This window comes from Heterodontus francisci, chromosome 24 (assembly GCF_036365525.1).
Source record: "Heterodontus francisci isolate sHetFra1 chromosome 24, sHetFra1.hap1, whole genome shotgun sequence".
In the NCBI taxonomy this organism is placed as follows: Eukaryota; Metazoa; Chordata; class Chondrichthyes; order Heterodontiformes; family Heterodontidae; genus Heterodontus; species Heterodontus francisci.
The window spans coordinates 21,895,757-21,915,443 of record NC_090394.1 but is presented as its reverse complement, the minus strand read 5'-3'; the positions used below and the strand labels follow the sequence as shown (position 1 = coordinate 21,915,443).

Here is a 19,687-nt window from a genome sequence, read left to right as displayed (position 1 = left end):
TGATTATCTGATCATGGCCTCTTGTTTTGGCCTCCCCCGCAAGAAATATCTCTGCATGTACCCTATCAAACCCTTTCATAATCTTCAGGACTTCAATCAGGTCAACCCTCAACCTTCTACAGAAAATAGGTCAGTCAGAGGCTAGGAATCCAGCGGTAAGTAACTCACCACCTGTCTCCCCAGTGCCTGTCCACCATGTACAAGGCACAAATCAGGAGTGTGATGGAATACTCTCCGCTTGCCTGGATGGGTACAGCTCCAACAAATCTTAAGCTCGACACCATACGGACAAAGCAGCCCGCTTGATTGGCACCCCATCCACAAACATTCACTCCCTCCACCACCGATGCACAGTGACAGCACAGTGTTTACCATCTACAAGAGGCACTGCAGCAACGCACCAAGGCTCCTCAGATATCACCTTCCAAACCCGCGACTACTACCACCTAGAAGGACAAGGGCAGCAAATGCATGGGAGCACCACCACCTGCAAGTTACCCTCCAAGCCATGCACCATCCTGACTTGGAACCATATCGATGTTCCTTCAGTGTCGCTGAGTCAAAATCCTGGCACTCCCTTCCTAACAGCACTGTGGGTGTACCTACGTCACATGGACTGCAGCAGTTCAAGAAGGCAGCTCACCACCACCTTCTCAGGGCAGGGCAATAAATGCTGGCCTAGCCAGCGTCGCCCACATCCCATGAACGAATAAAAAAAATCCTAGTCAGTGTTACAAAGTAGTAAAACCTGAATGTGAATTGCATTATGTAGTGACACTAATGCTTATTAGTGGGCAGTGGCAAAACTATGGCTCAGGAACATCTGAAATCCATAAAGGCTCTAATCTAGTCTCAGTAAAAGTTCTTAAAACATGGCCTCGCCTAACGTCCGAAACAGATTGCAACTCAAATTCTCTCAGCATCATCCATTTCTCTAATTCATGTTTGCTTACTGTATAAATCCTCTTAACATACTTTTAATGTGAGTTCTTGCCTATCTTGAATATTTCACATTAAATGTATGAATTTCTGTTCAGACATTGCTTGCCTGTTCTGCCTTTCCTGATAAGTCTATCCTGTCAGTTCTGATATCATCCTTGTGAATCTTTTTTTGCACTTGCTCCAGTGACAATATCCTTTACGTCATATGGAGACCATAACTGCACAGTCCTCCTATGTGTGGCGTAACCAAGGTTCTGTGCAAGTTTAACATAACCTCTCTGCTTTTCAATTCTATCCCTTCAGAAATGAACCCAATGTAGTTCATTGTGGACTATTTGGGATATGATAAGGCGTTATGTAAGTGCAAGTCTTTTCAACCAGTTGTACTCTGGTGCTTATCCATGCTTGCTTATTGAAAGTGTAAGATGGTGGTTGGGTGGTGAATTGCATTACAATGCTACACGGATTAGGCATAAATGGAAGTAGAAACGAGCGTATAATTTTTTTTTACGTAGAAAAGAATTGCAGTTTAAAAATACTCCTTGTTCTAAATGTCGTATTCAACCTACTGCATGGGTCATGATTCTAAATTATGTCTACTTAGTTGATGTAGTAAAAACTGAACAATGAGATGTTAAAAAAATATGCGATCTCAATTTCAGTTTCATAGAACAGTGAAATCTGTTCACGTTTTCTCTGTGTAATTAATCATAACTACTGTTCACCTATTATTTAATGTTATATTGCCAAAAGAAAAAAATACAACCACCTCTAGGGAACATTGCCGAAGATTGAAATTTGGTCCAAAACATTTTTCTTCTGTGTCTGCACATCTGTTGCTTTCCCAGGGAAGAAAGATATCGACTAGTCATAGGGAAAAGAGAAATAGGTTGTTTAATCATGTTAGGAATATGTTTATGTATGGCATCATGTGTGATCGTTTGCTGTTTTTAATAGCTAACGATCTGTATAGTTACTGGCTCTGTTAACCTGCTGTGCTGGTTGTCCAGTAGAACTGTTGGAATTTGTTCTTAACTATTGCACAGTGCTGCCAGGTAAATGTTAACTGCCTGCAGGTATGTAGGCGTTTAATCATCGCTGCAGGTATTTATTTTCGTTACGGAAGAATGAAAGTAAGGCTTGTCAGGATAATAAACTAATAGTTGCTTCAGTCTGTGTGGCTAAAATTAACTTTCTTTTTTTGTTCTTGCAGAAATGTTTGATAAGCAACAGGCTAACAGTATCTTTTGGAGTCCGCAAGGACAATTTGTGGCACTGGCTGGTTTAAGAAGGTGTGTGATGGTGTAGTAATTAATGTGGGGTGTGAGGCATTCAGATCATGCTGTTCTTGGTAATTAGACTTTTCTGGGGGTGTCCTTGTTATGGCATTGAAACATTCCAGGGGAGAGAAAGGGTCATGGGAGGAGATAACCAAAGTAGATGATAAACATTATGAATTGTACTACATTTTGTCAGATATGATGCAAACATACTTTTCCTGAATCACCCATGAGGGTAAAAATACTGATTTAATGAGGCTGATCTGACAATATGGAATACACAAATTAAGATTACTGTAATTCAGAATTGTTTATTACTGAAAGGATCTTCCACCAGCTTTAGTGTATATGAGAAAAACGTGCCATTAAGTGATGGCTGATTTGGGGGTTTGCGTAGTGGTTAGCGTCACAGACTAGTACAGTGAAGGAAACTGCTGGAAGAAGTTCTCTACCAACAGCCATTGTAAAGCAGTTCATTTAGTTGTGTGTTCCTGTAGCATGTTCTATTCTGATTTATACTGTTCACTTACAAAGCTTAACGAGACTCACACCGACAAATTAAAAAAGGTTGTGTTAATAAGTACGATCAGTCCAAGCTCTTTCTTAAAGAAGAATTTGTATTTATACAGTGCCTTTCATCACATTAGGACGTCATAAAGTGCTTTATAGCCAATGAAGTACTGTTGAAGTGTTGTCACTTGTAATATAGGGAAGCACTATATATGTAGTTTAAATTCAGTAATACTGTTTATACAGTTCATAAGTAAATATCTTGTTTTAATGTAAAATATTCTTTATCTGTAGCATGAATGGTGCTTTGGCATTCTACGACACGTCAGATTGCACACTGATGAATGTAGCTGAGCATTATATGGCATCTGATGTTGAATGGGACCCAACAGGACGATATGTAGTAACTTCAGTATCATGGTGGAGTCACAAGGTAAGGTTAATAAACTTGTCTCATAAATGTCAGGATTCCACATTTCACTTGTAAACTAGGATGAACAGAGCAACCAGCCCAAGCTGTTCGAATTTATTACATTTCTAGTCACAAGTAATATAATGCAATTCATACTTGGCATTTGTGTATTCAAGGATTGTGGTCTGAACAGTGGGTGACATTTTAGTCATTTTCTACAGTGTATCCTGCCTTCTGGGAGGTGGTGCAAAAACCTATATTCAAACTGGCACTGGAGTCTTGATGTACCTACTCCACGAAGTAATGGGATACGGGATCCTGAGAGTGCTGCCATGAGGAAGAGCAGATATTTCCCTGTAGAACAGTGGGGAGCAGGGAAGTTGATCTCCCTTGACTATTCTCTCACTTCTTAAAATGTGCAGCTTGAAAGCTGTATTGGCAGAGGCCAAGGAGCAATTCACCCACCTGCCCAATGACTAGAATAGTGTATATTCTACAGCACCTGGGACAAGTGTGCCTCTGTATGCTTTTGTAATGTTTGGAATATGTTGCCATTTGTTAGGTGGATAATGCATACTGGATGTGGACGTTCCAAGGACGTCTCTTACAGAAGAACACCAAGGATCGTTTCTGTCAACTGCTGTGGAGACCCAGACCACCAACCCTGCTCTCTCAGGATCAGCTTAAGGTGTATACCCAGTGCTCATTTGTATATATTCTGACTATAGTTGATAAATTTCCTATTCAGCAAACAGAAATGCCTTTCAGTAGTACTAATGTGGGGCGTGATGGTCATGTGCAAGGAAGGGGTCATGGAAAATTAATTTGGAGAAACTTGGAGACAGTGCTTTGCACCTAATAAAATTAGCCTGTGTAAAGAAAATCTACATAGCTGGTTATTACCTATAAGCACTATAAGTCGGGTTCAGAAACCTGAATACTGCAGCAAAAGAAAATCAACTACAAAGAACACCTTAAATGCCCTCTAGTCCACTGGACTCTGTCAGCTGAGGCACTGATATAAGTACACATTTAAGCATAATTGCATCTCAACACTTACTTGAACTAAGGTTCATGTATTTTTTGCCCCATTAATATCCCAGCAACGTTTTCAAAATCTTGCATGCTTTCCAGCCATCATCAGGGAAACTCTGGAGATGTCTATCATTGTTACAAGCATATGGGAAAAATGGTGAGACAGTATCATTAGGCAGGGTGAACACTGGACCCAGGAAAGGCAAAAAAAAAATCAGACTGAGAAATTTTCCTCTAGCAGTTAAGCAAGACCATGGTTAGCCATGATTCCTCAATAGTTATACTTCAACTAATCCCTCCAACTGTAACCTATGTTACTATATTGTATATTTATACAGCTAGCTTGAAATTTAGATTGATTGAAAGCCCAAGGATAGTATTTTGAAGCTCCAAAGATTTTCTGCTCTGAAGAATGTTGATACCATGAAAATATATAAATTTCTTGCATGCTGCTTGTCTCCACTCTGTTAAATTTTGTATACTTGTATATTGTAACATACAACTTGCATAGTTAGGCTGCATTTTGCATGCCTGAAGATTTTAAATAAAACCAGGCCATTAGTTTGCTATTTATAGTAATTTATCAATGTAATTATTTCATCAGCTTTCTTGTCCACCCCTTTCCTGAAGACACCCATTTTTTCTAGGATGGGATTCCTCCACTGTCGGCCACCCTCTGGAATGTTGACTAAGTGGTCATTCTTCATCCATAAGCCTAATGGCTGCTGGCAGGTTACTTAACTAGGACATCACAACTGAGCTTGATTCTTTCCCCATTGATGTCTAAGTGCAATTTTCATTACATGGTGACAACATAGGAGCTTTAGCCCACAGCATTGAGACTGTCTGGCTGTGATCTCATTAATTTAACATAGACCAGAAATCGAGGTTATGCCCATCTAAATGGCTGTTACATTGCTGCCTTTGCCAACTGAAATAAAATATATTTGTAATTAAGAATTCCAAATGTTTTATTACTTTAACAATATTGTTTTCAGCATACAGGTAAGGGTGGGTGTTCCAGTGTCTGAGATGATTTTGTACAGCTGTTAGCAAACTCACCAAATTTAAATTTACACTTTGCATAATTTTCATTTTCCTTTATTAATGCATATACATTTTTTTGCAGCAAATCAAAAAAGATTATAAGAAATACTCAAAAATCTTTGAACAGAAAGATCGTTTGAGTCAGTCCAAGGCCTCCAAGGTAAATAGTTAACGTTTTCTAGTAAAAACTAAAAGTCACTAGAATCCAAAAGTGAAAATGTAGTACCGACAAGAGACATAATTTTCAAGAAAAAAGTCAATTTCATAAAAAGGAAGATAATTCCTGATAATTATTATGGGCACTTGCCAGTTAAGAGTGAAATCTACAAGGCACAAGTCAGGAGTGTGATGGAATACTCTCCACTTGTCTGGATGGGTGCAGCTCCAACAACACTCAAGAAGCTCGACACCATACAGGACAAAGCAGCCCACTTGATTGGCACCTCATCCACAAACATTCACATCCTCCACCACCGACGCACTGTGGCAGTAGTGTGTACCATCTACAAGATGCACTGCAGCAATGCACCAAGGCTCCTTAGACAGCACCTTCCAAACCCACGACCTCTACCACCTAGAAGGACATGGGCAACAAATGCATGGCAAGTTCCCCTCCAAGTCACACACCATCCTGACTTGGAACTATATTGCCGTTCCTTCACTGTCGCTGGGTCAAAATCCTGGAACTCCCTTCTTAACAGCACTGTGGGTGTACTTACCTCACATGGACTGTAGCGGTTCAAGAAGGCAGCTCGCCACCACCTTTTCGAGGGCCATTAGGGATGGGCAATAAATTCTGGCCTAGCCAATGATGCCCACATCCCATGAATGAATAAAAAAAATGTTGTAGTCTCTTGCCTGGAGCTCTGAAATGTTCCTTTTAATTTAGATTTAAAGGTTACTGTTCCCTTTCCTGTTGTAATTTTAATTAGATGTATACAGCTAATCTGCATATGTGATGTAGATTTAGGTACATAGAAACTTTCCAGAGACTTCTAGTTTTTTTTTAACCCCATCTTCTTCCCTTGGCCAACCTTGGGATTTTAATTCTGTGGGAACCATGTATGACTCATGTGTCAGTGCATCATTGGTGGAGCCTTGACTATAATGTCTTGAGAAAGTGAGAATTGTGCAGCTGTTAACTGTCAGAATTGTCATTAAACACAAGCGGTTCTAAACAACTTTCTACCAAAAAGGGAAATAAGTAATTTGATTAAGAATTTTTTAATTGATTAGCTTCTCTATATAAACTGAATATTTAAAAATCTGTCTTCTGTTTATTGATGAGAGAAGCATCAGAATGCTCAATTATCTTTCAGTAAATGGGCGGTAATATTGGCTTTGGGTGATATCAATTCTGTCTTCCATTGGACATTTCTCCGAAATTTCATTTGAAGATGTATAAATGGGCATCTGAATTGTTTTTGCCCGTTTTACTCGTATCACTCAATTAGCCTTAGTGTATTTTGTTGAAGTGCAAATTCCTCAATATCTTGACTGAAATTTTGAAACTTCTGTTCATTTCCATCTGTTTTGTTTTGCCTTGCTTTCAATAAATGCCCACTTTCATTCACCTAAGATCAATTTCCTTCGTTAATTTGTATTTTTAAAGAAAACATATGTAATAGTACTCCATAATTTTTTTTAAGGAATTGGTAGATAAGCGACGCAAGATGATGGAAGAATTCCATAAATATCGTGAGAAGGCCATGCAGATTTACGCAGAACAGAAACCCCAACGTCTGGAGCTCCGAGGAGGTGATAAATGAGTGTTTAATTTTAATTGTTAACATTTAACTATGCAGGCACAAGAAATGTCTTCATGAACATAACGAAATGAGGGTTTCTAAGTATTGAAATATTTGAACCTAGGTCTGTACCTAGCTTGTACAGATCTCCTCAGTAATTTATTTTCTGTTGTGTACACCGATTAAGCCTGGTTTGAATCTATAAAGGGTCCAATATGGCGCCGCTCCGTCACGGTTCAAAAATTAAACCGGGGGGGAAAAAAATCCTTCAATAAGGAAACAAAAGCCTACACCGATTTTTTTTTCTCTCTCACTCTCTCGCTTTAAATGCAGCACATTTATTTTTTTTAAAATATCCTCTAGTGACCAAATTAGATCATGTGACCTGCAATGTAATTTAGTTTTCCATTGGTCTGTTCTATCTTAAAACGGGGGAGCAGTGCCCTTTTATAAAAGGAGTTTCTTGAAAATTATCCTTTTATTGTAGAGTGAAATGAATTGTATAAATTCTATTAGAAATATGTCCTTTCTGTATGTAGAAAAATGTTAATTATGTCAATCCACTATGTTGTTCTTGCAAGATTACTGGGGTTCATACTTTTATTAAAAGACATTTCTCAATGGAAATAAAATCATAAATTGGGGGTAGGGTGGTAGGAATGAATCAGGAATCTGGGTTGTGCCATGGCCACTTAGTAAAGCACAGTATGATTAGAAAAAGTTAACATGGTTTTACTAAAGTGAAATCCTGCTTGACAAATTTATTAAGAGTTTTTTGAGGATGTAACTAATAGGGTAGATAAAGGGGAACCAGTAGATGTAGTATACCTGGATTTCCAAAAGGCATTCGATAAGGTGCCACACAAAAGGTTAATAGGCAAGATAAGGGCTCATGGAGTTGGGGGTAATATATTAGAATAGATAGATGATGGTTAACAGACAGGAAGCAAAGAATGTGCATAAACGGGGCATTTTCAAGTTGGCAGGCAGTGAATAGTGGAGTGCCGCAAGGATCAGTGCTGGGGCCTCAGCTATTTACATGGCTGATGATGGAAAGGGAAGCTATGGAGAGGACGCGGAGCAGCTGCAAAGAGATATAGACATGTTAAGTGAGTGGCAACTAAATGGCAAATGGAGTATAATGTATGGAAATGTGAAGTTATTCACTTTGGTCGTAAGAATAGAAAAGCAGAAAATTTTTTAAAAGGTGTGAAGCTTGTAAGTGTGGACGTTCAAAGAGACTTGGGTGTGCTTGTACAAGGAGCGCAGAAAGTTAGCATGTAGGTACAGCAAGCAATTAGGAAAGCAAATGGCACATTGGCCTTCATTGCAAGGGGATTGGAGTACAGAAATAAAGAAGTCTTGCTACAATTGTATAAGATTTTGGTTAGACCACATTTGGAGTACTGTGTGCAGATTTAGGTCTCCACATTTAAGAAAGGATATACTTGCATTAGAGGCAGTACAGCGAAAGTTCATTAAATTGGTCCCTGGGATGAGGAGTGTCCTGTGGTGAGAGGCTGTGTAAATTGGGCCTGTATTCTCTGGAGTTTAGAAGAATGAGTGCCGATCTCATAGAAACATACAACATTCTGAACAGGGTAGACACTGAGAGACTGTTTCCACTGGTCGAGGGATCTAAAACACGGGCACAGTTTCAGGATAAGGGGCCGATCATTTAGGACTGAGATGAGAAATTACTTCACTCAAAGGGTTGTGAATCTTTGGAATTCTCCACCCCAGAGGGTTGTGGATGCTATGTCGTTAAATATATTTAAGGCTTTGATAGACAGTTTTTTGGTCTCGGGGATCAAGGGATATGACAAACGGGCGGGAAAGTGGAATTGAAGCCTAAGATCAGCCATGATCGTATTGAATGACAGAGCAGGCCCGGTGGGCCATATGGTCTATTCTTGCTCCTATTTCTTGTGTTCTTATGCCACAGCTTGTATTTCTTGGACCAGAGTCCCAGCCAGTATTTTATTGTGGAGATTCAGGTTACTTTGCTCTGGCTGAGTCCAAGATGGTGTGAGCAGCCTTAACTTAGTTCCCTATAACCCAGAGCTGTCTCTAATATGATAGCCTCATTTAGGATTGAATAGAAATGCCACATTGGTGCAATGGAAGGTGCACTTTGAGGTTGTAGCAAAGGTGTAAGAAGAAACTTCATAGCAAGCAGCTCTACCATATTTGACTTGGTACATAAGAAATGGGAGCAGGTGTAGACCACACAGCTTGTTGCTTAATACTTCATGTTGTGTCTCTAAATGGGGAATTGTTCATTTCCCAGCAATAACATATAGATGAAAACAAAAATTTAGCAAAGAGTAAAAGAAACCTATATACTAGCGTTCATATATTCCTTTGAGAAAGTGCATGTCCTTGCAATTGAAAATTTCTGCTCATCACCTCACAGGCGTGGACACAGATGAGCTAGACAGTAACGTTGACGATTGGGAGGAAGAGACTGTTGAATTTTTTGTCACAGAAGAAATTATCCCTGTTGGAGATCAGGAGTAGTCTTATAACATACAGGTAAGCTACTGTATTACCACAGCAGAAACAAAATATTTACAAAAATAAAAAGCATGCCATAACCAATTAGACCTTATTAAGCACCGAGTTTGGAGCACTATTTATTTTGTTTGGGGGGAAAATGCAGGCTTCAGAGCCTGAAGAATATCTTCGAACACTTCTGTACTATGTATTCGAATAAAGTTTTATAATTGCAAAATTTGATCCTGCGTATTCAATAACTTATTGAAAGCAGTTGCACTTCGTAACATATTTTTAGCATTAGTTACAATTAAGAGTGATTTTTTTTATTAATGTAAAATCATAGAGTTATACAGCACAGAAACAGGCCCTTTTGCCCACCATGTCCATGCCGGCCATCAAGCGCCTATCTGTTCTAATCCCATTTTCCAGCACTTGGCGTGTATCCATGTATGCTATGGCGTTTCAAGTGCTCATCTGAATACTTCTTAAATGTTGTGAGGGTTCCTGCCTCTACCACCCCTTCAGGCCGTGTGTTCCAGATTCCAGCCAAACTCTGGGTAAAAAAAATTTTCTCGGATTCCCTCGAAGGGAAAAAAATTTCTTCCTATCTGTGCCCCTCATAATTTTGTATACCTCAATCAGGTCCCCCCTCAGCCTTCTCTGCTCCAAGGAAAACAACCCCACCCTTGTCAGTGTCTCTTCATAGCTGAAATGCTCCAGCCCAGGCAGTATCCTGGTGAATCTCCTCTGCACCCTCTCCAGTGCAGTCATATCCTTCCTATAGTGTGGTGACCAGACTGTACACAGTACTCCAGCTGAGGCCTAACTAGCATTTTGTACAGCTCCATCATAATCTCCCTGCTGTTGTATTCTATGCCTCAGTTAATAAAGGCAAGTATCCCATATGTCTTCCTAACCACCTTATCTACCTGCGCTGCTGCCTTCAGTGATCTATGGACAAGTACACCAAGGTTCCTCTGACCCTGTACTTCCTATGGTCCATCCATTGTATATTCCCTTGACTTGTTAGTTCTCCCAAAATGCATCACCTCACACGTCTCAGGATTAAATTCCATTTGCCACTGCTCTGTCCATCTTACCAGCCGATCTATATCGTCCTGTAATCTAAGGCGTTCCTCCTCATTATTTACGACACCACCAATTTTTGTGTCATCTGCAAACCTACTGATCATACCTCCTATATTCTTGTCTAAATTATTAATGTACAATGCAAACAGCAAGGGTCCCAGCACCAATCCCTGCGGTACACCACTGGTTTCCGGCTTCCAATCACAAAAACAACCCTCGACCATCACCCTCTGCCTCCAGCCACTAAGCCAAACTAGCTGCTATGAATATTTAGCAAGAAAGATTTGCATTTGTATAGCAGCTTTCATAACCTTAAAATGTCCCAAAGTGTTTACAAGCGTTTGAAATACCCTAGTATACGAGGCTACGGGCCAAGTGCTGGAAAATGGGATTAGAATAGATAGGTGCTTGATGGCTGGCACAGACACGATGGGCTGAAGGGCCTGTTTTTGTGCTGTATAACTCTATGACTCTATAAGTAAGGAAATACTTTTTGAACTGCAGTCACTGTTGTAATATAGGAAAGGCAGCAGACAATTTGCAAGGTTCCAGAAACATCAATGAGATAATGACCAGATCCATCTTTTTTTAGGGATGTTGGTTGAGGATAAATATTGGCCAGGGCAACAGGGAGAATTCCCATTCTTCACAATAGTGCCGTGGATCTTTTATGTCCGCCTGGGAGGGCAGATGGGACCTTTTTAACATCTTGTCTGAAAGGTGGCACCTCTGACCGTGCAGCACTCCCTCAGTACTACAGTGGAGTATCAGCCTAGATTTTTTGCTGAAGTCTCTGGAGTGTGACTTGAACTCACAATCTTCTGATTCAGGCAAGACTGCTACCAATGAACCATGGCTTATTCAAGGTTGGCAATTTAATGTTTGTGCAATTTACAAACAAATCCATATCTTGCCACGTTGACAGGACTATAGTGGACCTATACAGAGGTACAAATCACATTTTGAACAGAAGTAACTTCAGTTTGTCAGAGTTCTGTTGTAGAAACTTTTTTTTTTTAAGTAGTTTTAGTTTATATTTTAAAATCTTTACTGGTAAATTTTACAGTTCTTTTTATCTCTCCATGTCATTCTTGGCATATTGTCATGCTATAGCATAACTTGAGTGATTTATCAAACTTCAATTCCCCTCACCCTGTTTTAAACCACATAGTTTCTGTAGGGCTGTAGGCTGACTACTAGTATCAGCCCACTTGGGAACTTGAATGCTGGATTTGGAGTTAAATATTGATGTTTATAATCGATGTGCAGATTATAAAGGTTAGCAAGTAGATGGATTTATTAAATCAAATTTTATATCTGCAAAATGCAAAATGTGTTTTTCTATTTTTTTTCCCAGTGCCACCATATCTTCAGTTGAAGCTGATTTCTCTTGTGTCATCTGGAACTTGTCCTCTACATTTTGGAAGTTGAACGTGCTCCACTCTTGCAAAAATCATTACAGTGCCTTTTAGTATATCAGTTACTGCAGTGGTGATAAAGACACCGCCTTCACTTTTAATAATTGTGAATACATTTCACTAATTAGCAGCAGCTCTGCAGTTTACTTTGTGCATTGTCACTAGTCACTGTGGATGCTGTCTGTGATTTGTGTAGGTATATTATTACTGAGGCACTCAATTTCTTGTAGCCATGGGCTATTTTTACATCCATGGTAAATTAACACAGCATTTTGTATGGAGGAATATTGAGAGTACAATAAGGGTTAATACATATTTTAGTGTGCAATTCCAGCACTACAGTGGACTGTATCCTCCTCCATTCAGGTTATATTTGACTTCTAATGGGATAAAATAAAGCTAAGTAACATTGATGATGATGTGCCTGTGTATTGATTATTGTTTTAAATACTTCATTAATCCAAAAAAAACGGGTTGAATACATTGATGACTTCCATGCATTTTCAGCACCATCTCTGATATAGCATGGTGGTGTGACAAACCAATTGCAGCAGGACCTGTGACTGTTGGCAGAGTTGTTTTGCATTCCATCAGTCTGCTCTATCTCATCAGACAATATTTTCCTTTGCAGACACTAAACTTTGGGTTTCATAAATGAACATGTGTCCATCGTATAAACAGAGCTAGCAGAATATCCTAAAAATGCTGCATTTATAATTCTGATACTAGAAAACCGTGTAGTTTCTAATATTAGGGGTGTAGTAATTGAACATTAAAATCTCTTTAGAGCAGTGTACTCTTGACTGGGTTACTTGAATCCAATTATTAATTGGCCTTCCTACTCTGTAAAATTAGCTAATATTTCCCTATGGAATAACACTTTAAACTTGCAGTGAGATTTTACTGTGTAAAAATGAGCACTGTAGAAATCAGATGACTTTTGAAATCAGAATTCCACCTGCAACAATGATTTTTTTTAGTTTAATAATTCAAATTTTAACACTCACCATATGGTATAATAGGTCACTTTGTTTTGCTAATTTTTTATTGTATAATCTAGTGCTACTCTTATACAAATCTAATCAGAATGATAAATCACCTTACACGTTGCCGATATTGAAATCAAGCATGTTCTAAATAATGCATACCTTGTACCTATCCAACCTTTTAAGTAATCCAGTCCCCAAACTATGTCCGCACGGATGTTGTTAAAAGCGTGGGGAAGGAAGGGAGCAAATTTATTCATGTTTCTAGATCACTTGCTGAAGCAATACATATTTTTAGGATGTTTCGTTTTTTTCTCCATGTTAAATGTCGACACTTTTAGTACTTCACTTTCAACTTATATCCTTAAAATGAGCAGGAGTTTTGAGTTTTTTTTTAAGACCTTGTTGAAAATGGGTGTTTGGAGGAAGGATTTAACATTTTTCTTGGTGTACTGGAGATGGTGAGAAAACTGGAGACCACATTAGATACTGCCAATTGCAAATGAAAGTTAGAGATCCAATTCTCATAAGACCTGAAAAAATGTTGGGTAACTGCAGGCATGAAAGTGTCTCTATTTGAACTGACCCAGACATATGCCAAAATTTAAGAATTATCAACACAATTAGTAAAAATGAAGATCCCTGTTAAGTGCAGTACTGCATGTAGCGTAAATAATCGTATTATTGATCCTTTAAGCTTTCCATGAATTGGAAGTGCCTTCCAGTAAGGCTTTGCTCTACTCATTCTCTGTTCTTTAAAAAGGTGACAGCTGCTTATCTTCACCCTTCTTGGTGTTTTTAGTACCCTATGGCAGCAGGATATTTAGTTGGCCAAGCATGTTTCAAATATGTTTAACATCTTATTGTTAAATTGTAGTGTGTGTTACATAATGGTGAGAAATAGCTAACTATATTTGTATTCTGGATTAAAGCTAAATATTTTTAAATTTTAAAAAACTTGCAACGATTGTAATGGAAATTATATGGACTGTTGTTTGAGGTCATTATGTTCAAATATAGTGTGGCTTAAAGGTATTTTGAAAATCCTAAAATCTTGAGGATAGAGGTCTAAAGAAAAAAAGACTTGCATTTATCTAGCACCTTTCATGACTTTGGGTTATCTCAAAGCGCTTTACAGCCAATGAAGTTCATTCTTGTTGTAATGTAGGAAATGAAGCAGCCAATTTACACATAGCAATGTGATAAAGAACAGATAATCTGTTTTTAGATGATGGTTGAGGGATAAAGATTGGCCAGAATACCAGAGAGAACTCCACTGTTCTTCTTTGAATAGTGCAATGGGATCTTCTTAAAGTGAAAAGCAATAATGGCACACTGATTTACTTTACCTTCTGGGCTTGACTATCAGCCTGGACAAGTAGGGGTGAAAGTCTCTCTTCCACACTGATTGTAAGGGTCCTATGTAAAATGAATTTGGGAGTGTCCACCCAGTTCCTGGCAGGCATGAGTCTACATACAAAACTGTCCATAATTCAGTGCACATTGATTTGCTTAAAGAACCTGCTCTGAGAAACTGGCACTGGGTGCTTCTTTCAGATTTGTAGGAGTTAATGAACATTATTGGGGTAAAGCAATCGCCCATTGCTCAACAGCTAGCAATGTTCTATATCATCTACACTGATGCTAACTCTGGATGAAAAATGGGGAAGGATTGCACTCCCCAGTGCTGACATCCATCACCTGGATCAGCACAAAATTCGAAAGGAAGGAGAGGGAATCAAATGTCACTGGGCTAGATTTTCTGTGAATTACATTTCAGTGCATTGTGGGGGAAAAACTGATTTTCAAAATGGAAAATTTAGAACCACTGCAGTGGGAAAACTAAACTCTTAATTACAAAATCTTGTTTGCTTGCCTTCTAATCAAATTTTGCCATTAATATCATAATGCCCTTTGTCCTACATCACTGACACATGGTGCATTAAAAAAACATTTTCTTAAACATTGTGTGTACATATTCCCAAATACGTTAAATGTAAGTTATTCCCTACTAGCAAATTCTATATTTTGAGTAATGGGAAGTGTGTAAATCAGATTTATCCACTTGAAGCATTAGATTTTTGTCTATGGAGCTGTGAGCAGTGCCTCCAGTACTGTATTTACATTTTCTGTAATGTTGACTTACCAGCACATTATTCCTGTTGCTGTGTATGTGTATTTACCAATAAAAACATTTTCTGCTATAATAGCACTGTTTTTCTTTTGGTTAGCTGGAAGTTTTCTGAGTTATGACAGGTGCTCCCTGGGAGTCCATCAATGTTAGTGCAGGGTCCTTTTCAAGGCTTTTGCATTCTTGAATTCTTTGGTAAGCTACAGAAAGGAACCCCAATGTTGTGAAGAAGTTACAGACTTTCTGGCTTTAGTATTGTCTGTTATAGTTTTTGCAGTGGCAGCTGAAAAGTTGATGTTGTTAAATATCTATAATACCACGATTAGTTTGAGCTGCATCCCAGATTGAATTATATTACATAGATGAATTCAGCTGTCAAGTCATAGTCATTACGGCACAGAATGGGGTAACTAGGGATGGGCAATAAATGCTGGCCTAGCCAGCGATGCCCACATCCCATGAATGAATAAAAAAAAAAAAAAATTCATCCCATCGAGTTCATATATATGTTATAGTAATGCAATGCATGTTTGAACTACAGCTCCCTGCTCTCTATAGAGCAGAGTGCCAAGAATGAACAAGATTTTGTGAGAATCGAACCTGGAGTGATCAATTTAAGAGACAATTATTAGCATGGCATCCAGAATAACCTGGTGTCGTTGGCATATACATGTCATTAAAAGAATATAGTATCAGCAAATATATTCAACTAGTCACGACTCCAGAATCATGTATGGAGGGTAAATTAGGCATTGCCAATTTGCATCTGGTCTTTCACGTCTTCAAATGAAAGCAATATTTGTTTTTCACACTTACATGATGGCTTGATCTGATATGCCTTGCTCTGCTCTAGTTATCCAGCCTTTGACACTATTGATTGTTCTATTTCCCGCTCTTTCTCCCCCCCCCCCCCCCTGCCATTGTCTTATCTCGTAGTTGAACTCAGCTGTCCCAATATCATGACAGCAATCTTTCCTCTCTTCCCACAGTAACCTCTGATGTGCTCTATTTGGTCCTCACCTTTTAATTATTTACATGCTACATCTTGGATATTGTTAAGCATGAGCTCTAGATGTATACTAATGACAATGATAGATAAATAAACACATCAGTCTAAAGAGTGAGGAAATAGATGCCTCAAATGAATGCTGAAGTCTTAAAACGGGAGATGTGTGTGCCCTTGCTAGAGGGGAAGGCTATGATACTAGCCCAGAGACCTGGTTCAACTATGACGCTGGTTGGTTAAATCTACAGGATTATTTTGTAGAGAAAAGAGTATCGGAGGGGTTTTAATTGTTTTTTTTTTTAAAAATGCATAATTGGCCTTATCTGGACTGTGTGGATAATGTCAAAACTGGATAGGAATGAAAAACATGGAACAAAGGGAATTATATATGGGATTCTGACCAAGGATTATACACATGAAACATTAATCCTACTTTTCTCTCTCCAAAGATGTTACTTGACCAACTGTGAATGTTTCCAGCTTTTTCTGTTTCAGATTTCCAACATCTGCAGTATTTTGGCAATTTGAACTACCTTTGCATCTGCTATTGACCATCAGGTTGCAGGAGCAAATAGACCAAGAGCTCAATAGTGAAACAATGAGTGTGTACAGTAAGATATTACTCTGGGTCAATTTGATTGACCAGGGACAGATTGGGAAATCCATAAAGGGGGAAAAAGTAAAATGTGATTGTTACATGGAACAACGGGCCGAGGAACGCAGGTGAGCATGGGTGCAATTGAACCTGATATTAGTAACAACCAGGAGATGGTAAAGCAGGTTAGAGTTGGCAACAGTGTGCACAGTTGGAATCATTAGAAACAGGAGCAGTGCTTGAGGATTAGAAATAGCAAATCACAGCAACGTCTCAGGTAAGTACTAACCAGAGAAGCTACCATCTGTTATGGTTTAAAATATAAGGCATTTTAGCAGAGAAGATAATGAAAACACCCAAACTGATTTGGTAATGGGGAAAGAAACAGATTTGTGGGAGGGAAGTCTTTGAACAATTTAAGTCGAGTTCTTTGAAGAAATCTTTTGCAATCGATATGTTGTATTTAGATTGCAACAATGTCTTTGGAACTCCGGAATAAAAAAAAGACTTCTGACAATCAGTCCACCAGACAAAGCGAAGGGTGGCTGTTAATGGGACTGCACCAATGTGTCACTGCTGTGGCCGTAGCTGTCTCTGTGATATATAAATGATTTGGAGCAGGGACAGAAAACTTAAGTTTACAGGTGACACTAAATTGGAGATAGGGTATTCAAATAATATGGGACAGGCAAACCAAATAGAGGGGCATCTGGATAGGTTGGGAATTGGGCTGATAAAGGACAGGGATTTGGTATATTGATAGACAACCAACTGAAACCTGAAAATCGGACTTAGTAGCAGGAGTAGGCCATTTGACCCTTTAAGCCTGCGCTACCGTTTGATATGATCATGGCTGATGTGGTTTCAATGCTACTTTCCTGTCTGCCCACAGCCCCCCATCGCCCCCTCCCCTACAATGTCTATCAACAATCTATCTAACTCAGCCTTGAATAAATTCAATGACCTTGCCACCATTGCTTTCTGGGGAAGACAATTCCACAGCCTAACAACCCTCAGAGAAAAACTTTCTCCTTATCTCTGTCTTTCAAGGGAGATTTATTATTCTTAAACTGTATCCCCTAGTTCTAGTCTCTCCCACGAGAGGAAATATCCACACTCAAGTCCCCTCAGGATCACCCCTCATTCTTCTAAACTCCAATGGGTATAGGCCCAACCAGTTCAACCTTTCTTCATAAGATAAGCCCTTCATCCCCAACATTAGTCAAGTGAAACTTCTCTGAACTGCTTCAAATACAATTGTATCCTTTTTCAAATGAGACAAACACTGTACACAGTATTCCAGATGTGGTCTCACCAAGGCCTTGAACAGCTGCAGTAAAACTTTTCTACATTTATACTTGATTCCCCTTGCAATAGACACCAACACACAATTTGCCTTCCTAATTACTTGCTGTACCTGCATACTTTTTGTGGTTCACGTACCAGGACAGCCAGATCCCTCTATACCACCGAATTCTGCAAACTCTCCATTTAGGTAGTATACTGCTTTTCTATTCTTCCCGCCAAAGTGAACAAGTTCATTTTCCCACATTATACTCCATCTGCCAAAGTTTTGCCCGCTCACTTAACCTATTTATATCTACAGACTCTATCCCTTCTCTTCACAATTTACTTTCCTTCCTATCTTGGTGTCGTCAGGAAATTTAGCTGCCATACATTTGGTCCCTTCATCCAAGTCATTGATATAGATTGTAAATAGTTGAGGCCCCAGCGCTGATCCCTGTTGCCAACCCAAAAAAGACCCATTTATTCCTACTCTCTGCTTCCTGTTAGCTAACCAGTCCTTTATCCATGCTCATATGTTACCCCACACCATGTGCTTATCTTGCGTAGTAATTTTTGTGGCACCTTATCAAATGCCTTTTGGAAATCCAAGTACTGTGTGCACTAGCAACATTGAAAGTTAACGTAGTCTTGAGATGTGTAGCCGGGGAGATGGAGCACAGATCCCAGGAGATGACAGAGTTTGTACAAAGCATTGGTGTGCCCACTCTTTTTTTATTCGTTTCATGGGATTGAACTGCTACAATCCATCTAGTGTAGATACACCCACAGTGTTGTTAGAGAGAGAGTTTCAGGAACTAAAACAAGAAATGCTGGAAAAACTCAGCAGATCTGGCAGCATCTGTGGAGAGAGAAGCAAAGTTAGCATTTCTGGTCTGTGAACTTTCAACACCTTTCATTAACTTTGCTTCTCTCTCCACAGATGCTGCCAGACCTGCTGAGTTTTTCCAGCACTTCTTGTTTTTGTTCCTGTGTTTGACTTGGAAGGGAATTTGCAGATGGTAGTGTTCCCACTGGTTTGCTGCCCTTGTCCTAGGTAGAAGAGGTTGTGGGTTTGGAAGGTGCTGTCAAAGGAGGCCTGGTGCTGCAGTGTATCATGTATGGTATGCACTGCTTGCACTGTGTGTCAGTGATGGAGGGAGTGAATGTTTACAGTGGCGGATGTGGTGCTGATCAAGTGAGCTGCTTTTTCCTGGATGGTGTTGAGCTTTCGGAGTGTTCTTGGAGCCACACTCATTCAGGTAAATGGAGAGTATTTCATCACATTCACGACTTGTGCCGTGTAGATGGTGGACAGGCTTTGGGGAGTCAGGAGGCTAAGTTACTTGATGCAGAATTCCCACCCTCTGGCTTGTAGCCACTGTATTTATGTGGCTGCTCCAGTTCTGTTTAGTTTCTGGTGAATGGTAACCCCAGGATGTTTGGTGGTGGGGGGGTGGCGATTCAGCAATGGTAACGGCGCTGAATGTTATGGGGAGATGGTCAGATTCTCTTGTTGAAGGTGGTCATAGCCTGGCACTTAAGTGGCAAGTAACATTTGCGTCACACATCAGCCCCAACCTAAATGTTGTCCAGGTCTTACTTCATATGGGCACGGATTACTTCAGTAGCTGAGGAGTCGCGAATGGTACTAAACGTTGTACAATCATTAGCGAACATTCCCACTTCTGACCTTCTGATGGAG

General features: G+C 39.5%; 1 protein-coding gene and 1 non-coding gene across 2 annotated transcripts in view; both read left to right on the top strand.

Annotated features, from left to right (window-relative positions):
• The window catches only part of eif3ba (eukaryotic translation initiation factor 3, subunit Ba), a 51,576-nt gene extending 36,403 nt beyond the window's left edge, over nucleotides 1–15,173 (top strand). Inside the window, exons 13-19 of the mRNA XM_068055753.1 lie at nucleotides 2,156–2,234; nucleotides 3,027–3,165; nucleotides 3,707–3,832; nucleotides 5,309–5,386; nucleotides 6,876–6,984; nucleotides 9,391–9,509; nucleotides 11,920–15,173. Of these exons, the coding sequence (XP_067911854.1) occupies nucleotides 2,156–2,234; nucleotides 3,027–3,165; nucleotides 3,707–3,832; nucleotides 5,309–5,386; nucleotides 6,876–6,984; nucleotides 9,391–9,494 (635 nt within the window). The 3' untranslated portion in view covers nucleotides 9,495–9,509; nucleotides 11,920–15,173. The remainder of the gene's footprint in view (nucleotides 1–2,155; nucleotides 2,235–3,026; nucleotides 3,166–3,706; nucleotides 3,833–5,308; nucleotides 5,387–6,875; nucleotides 6,985–9,390; nucleotides 9,510–11,919) is intronic.
• LOC137383737 (small nucleolar RNA SNORD57) lies at nucleotides 2,416–2,487 on the top strand. The gene has a single exon (XR_010977450.1). It is a non-coding gene; the product is annotated as a small nucleolar RNA SNORD57 (small nucleolar RNA).
• Nucleotides 15,174–19,687: the final 4,514 nt, after the last annotated feature.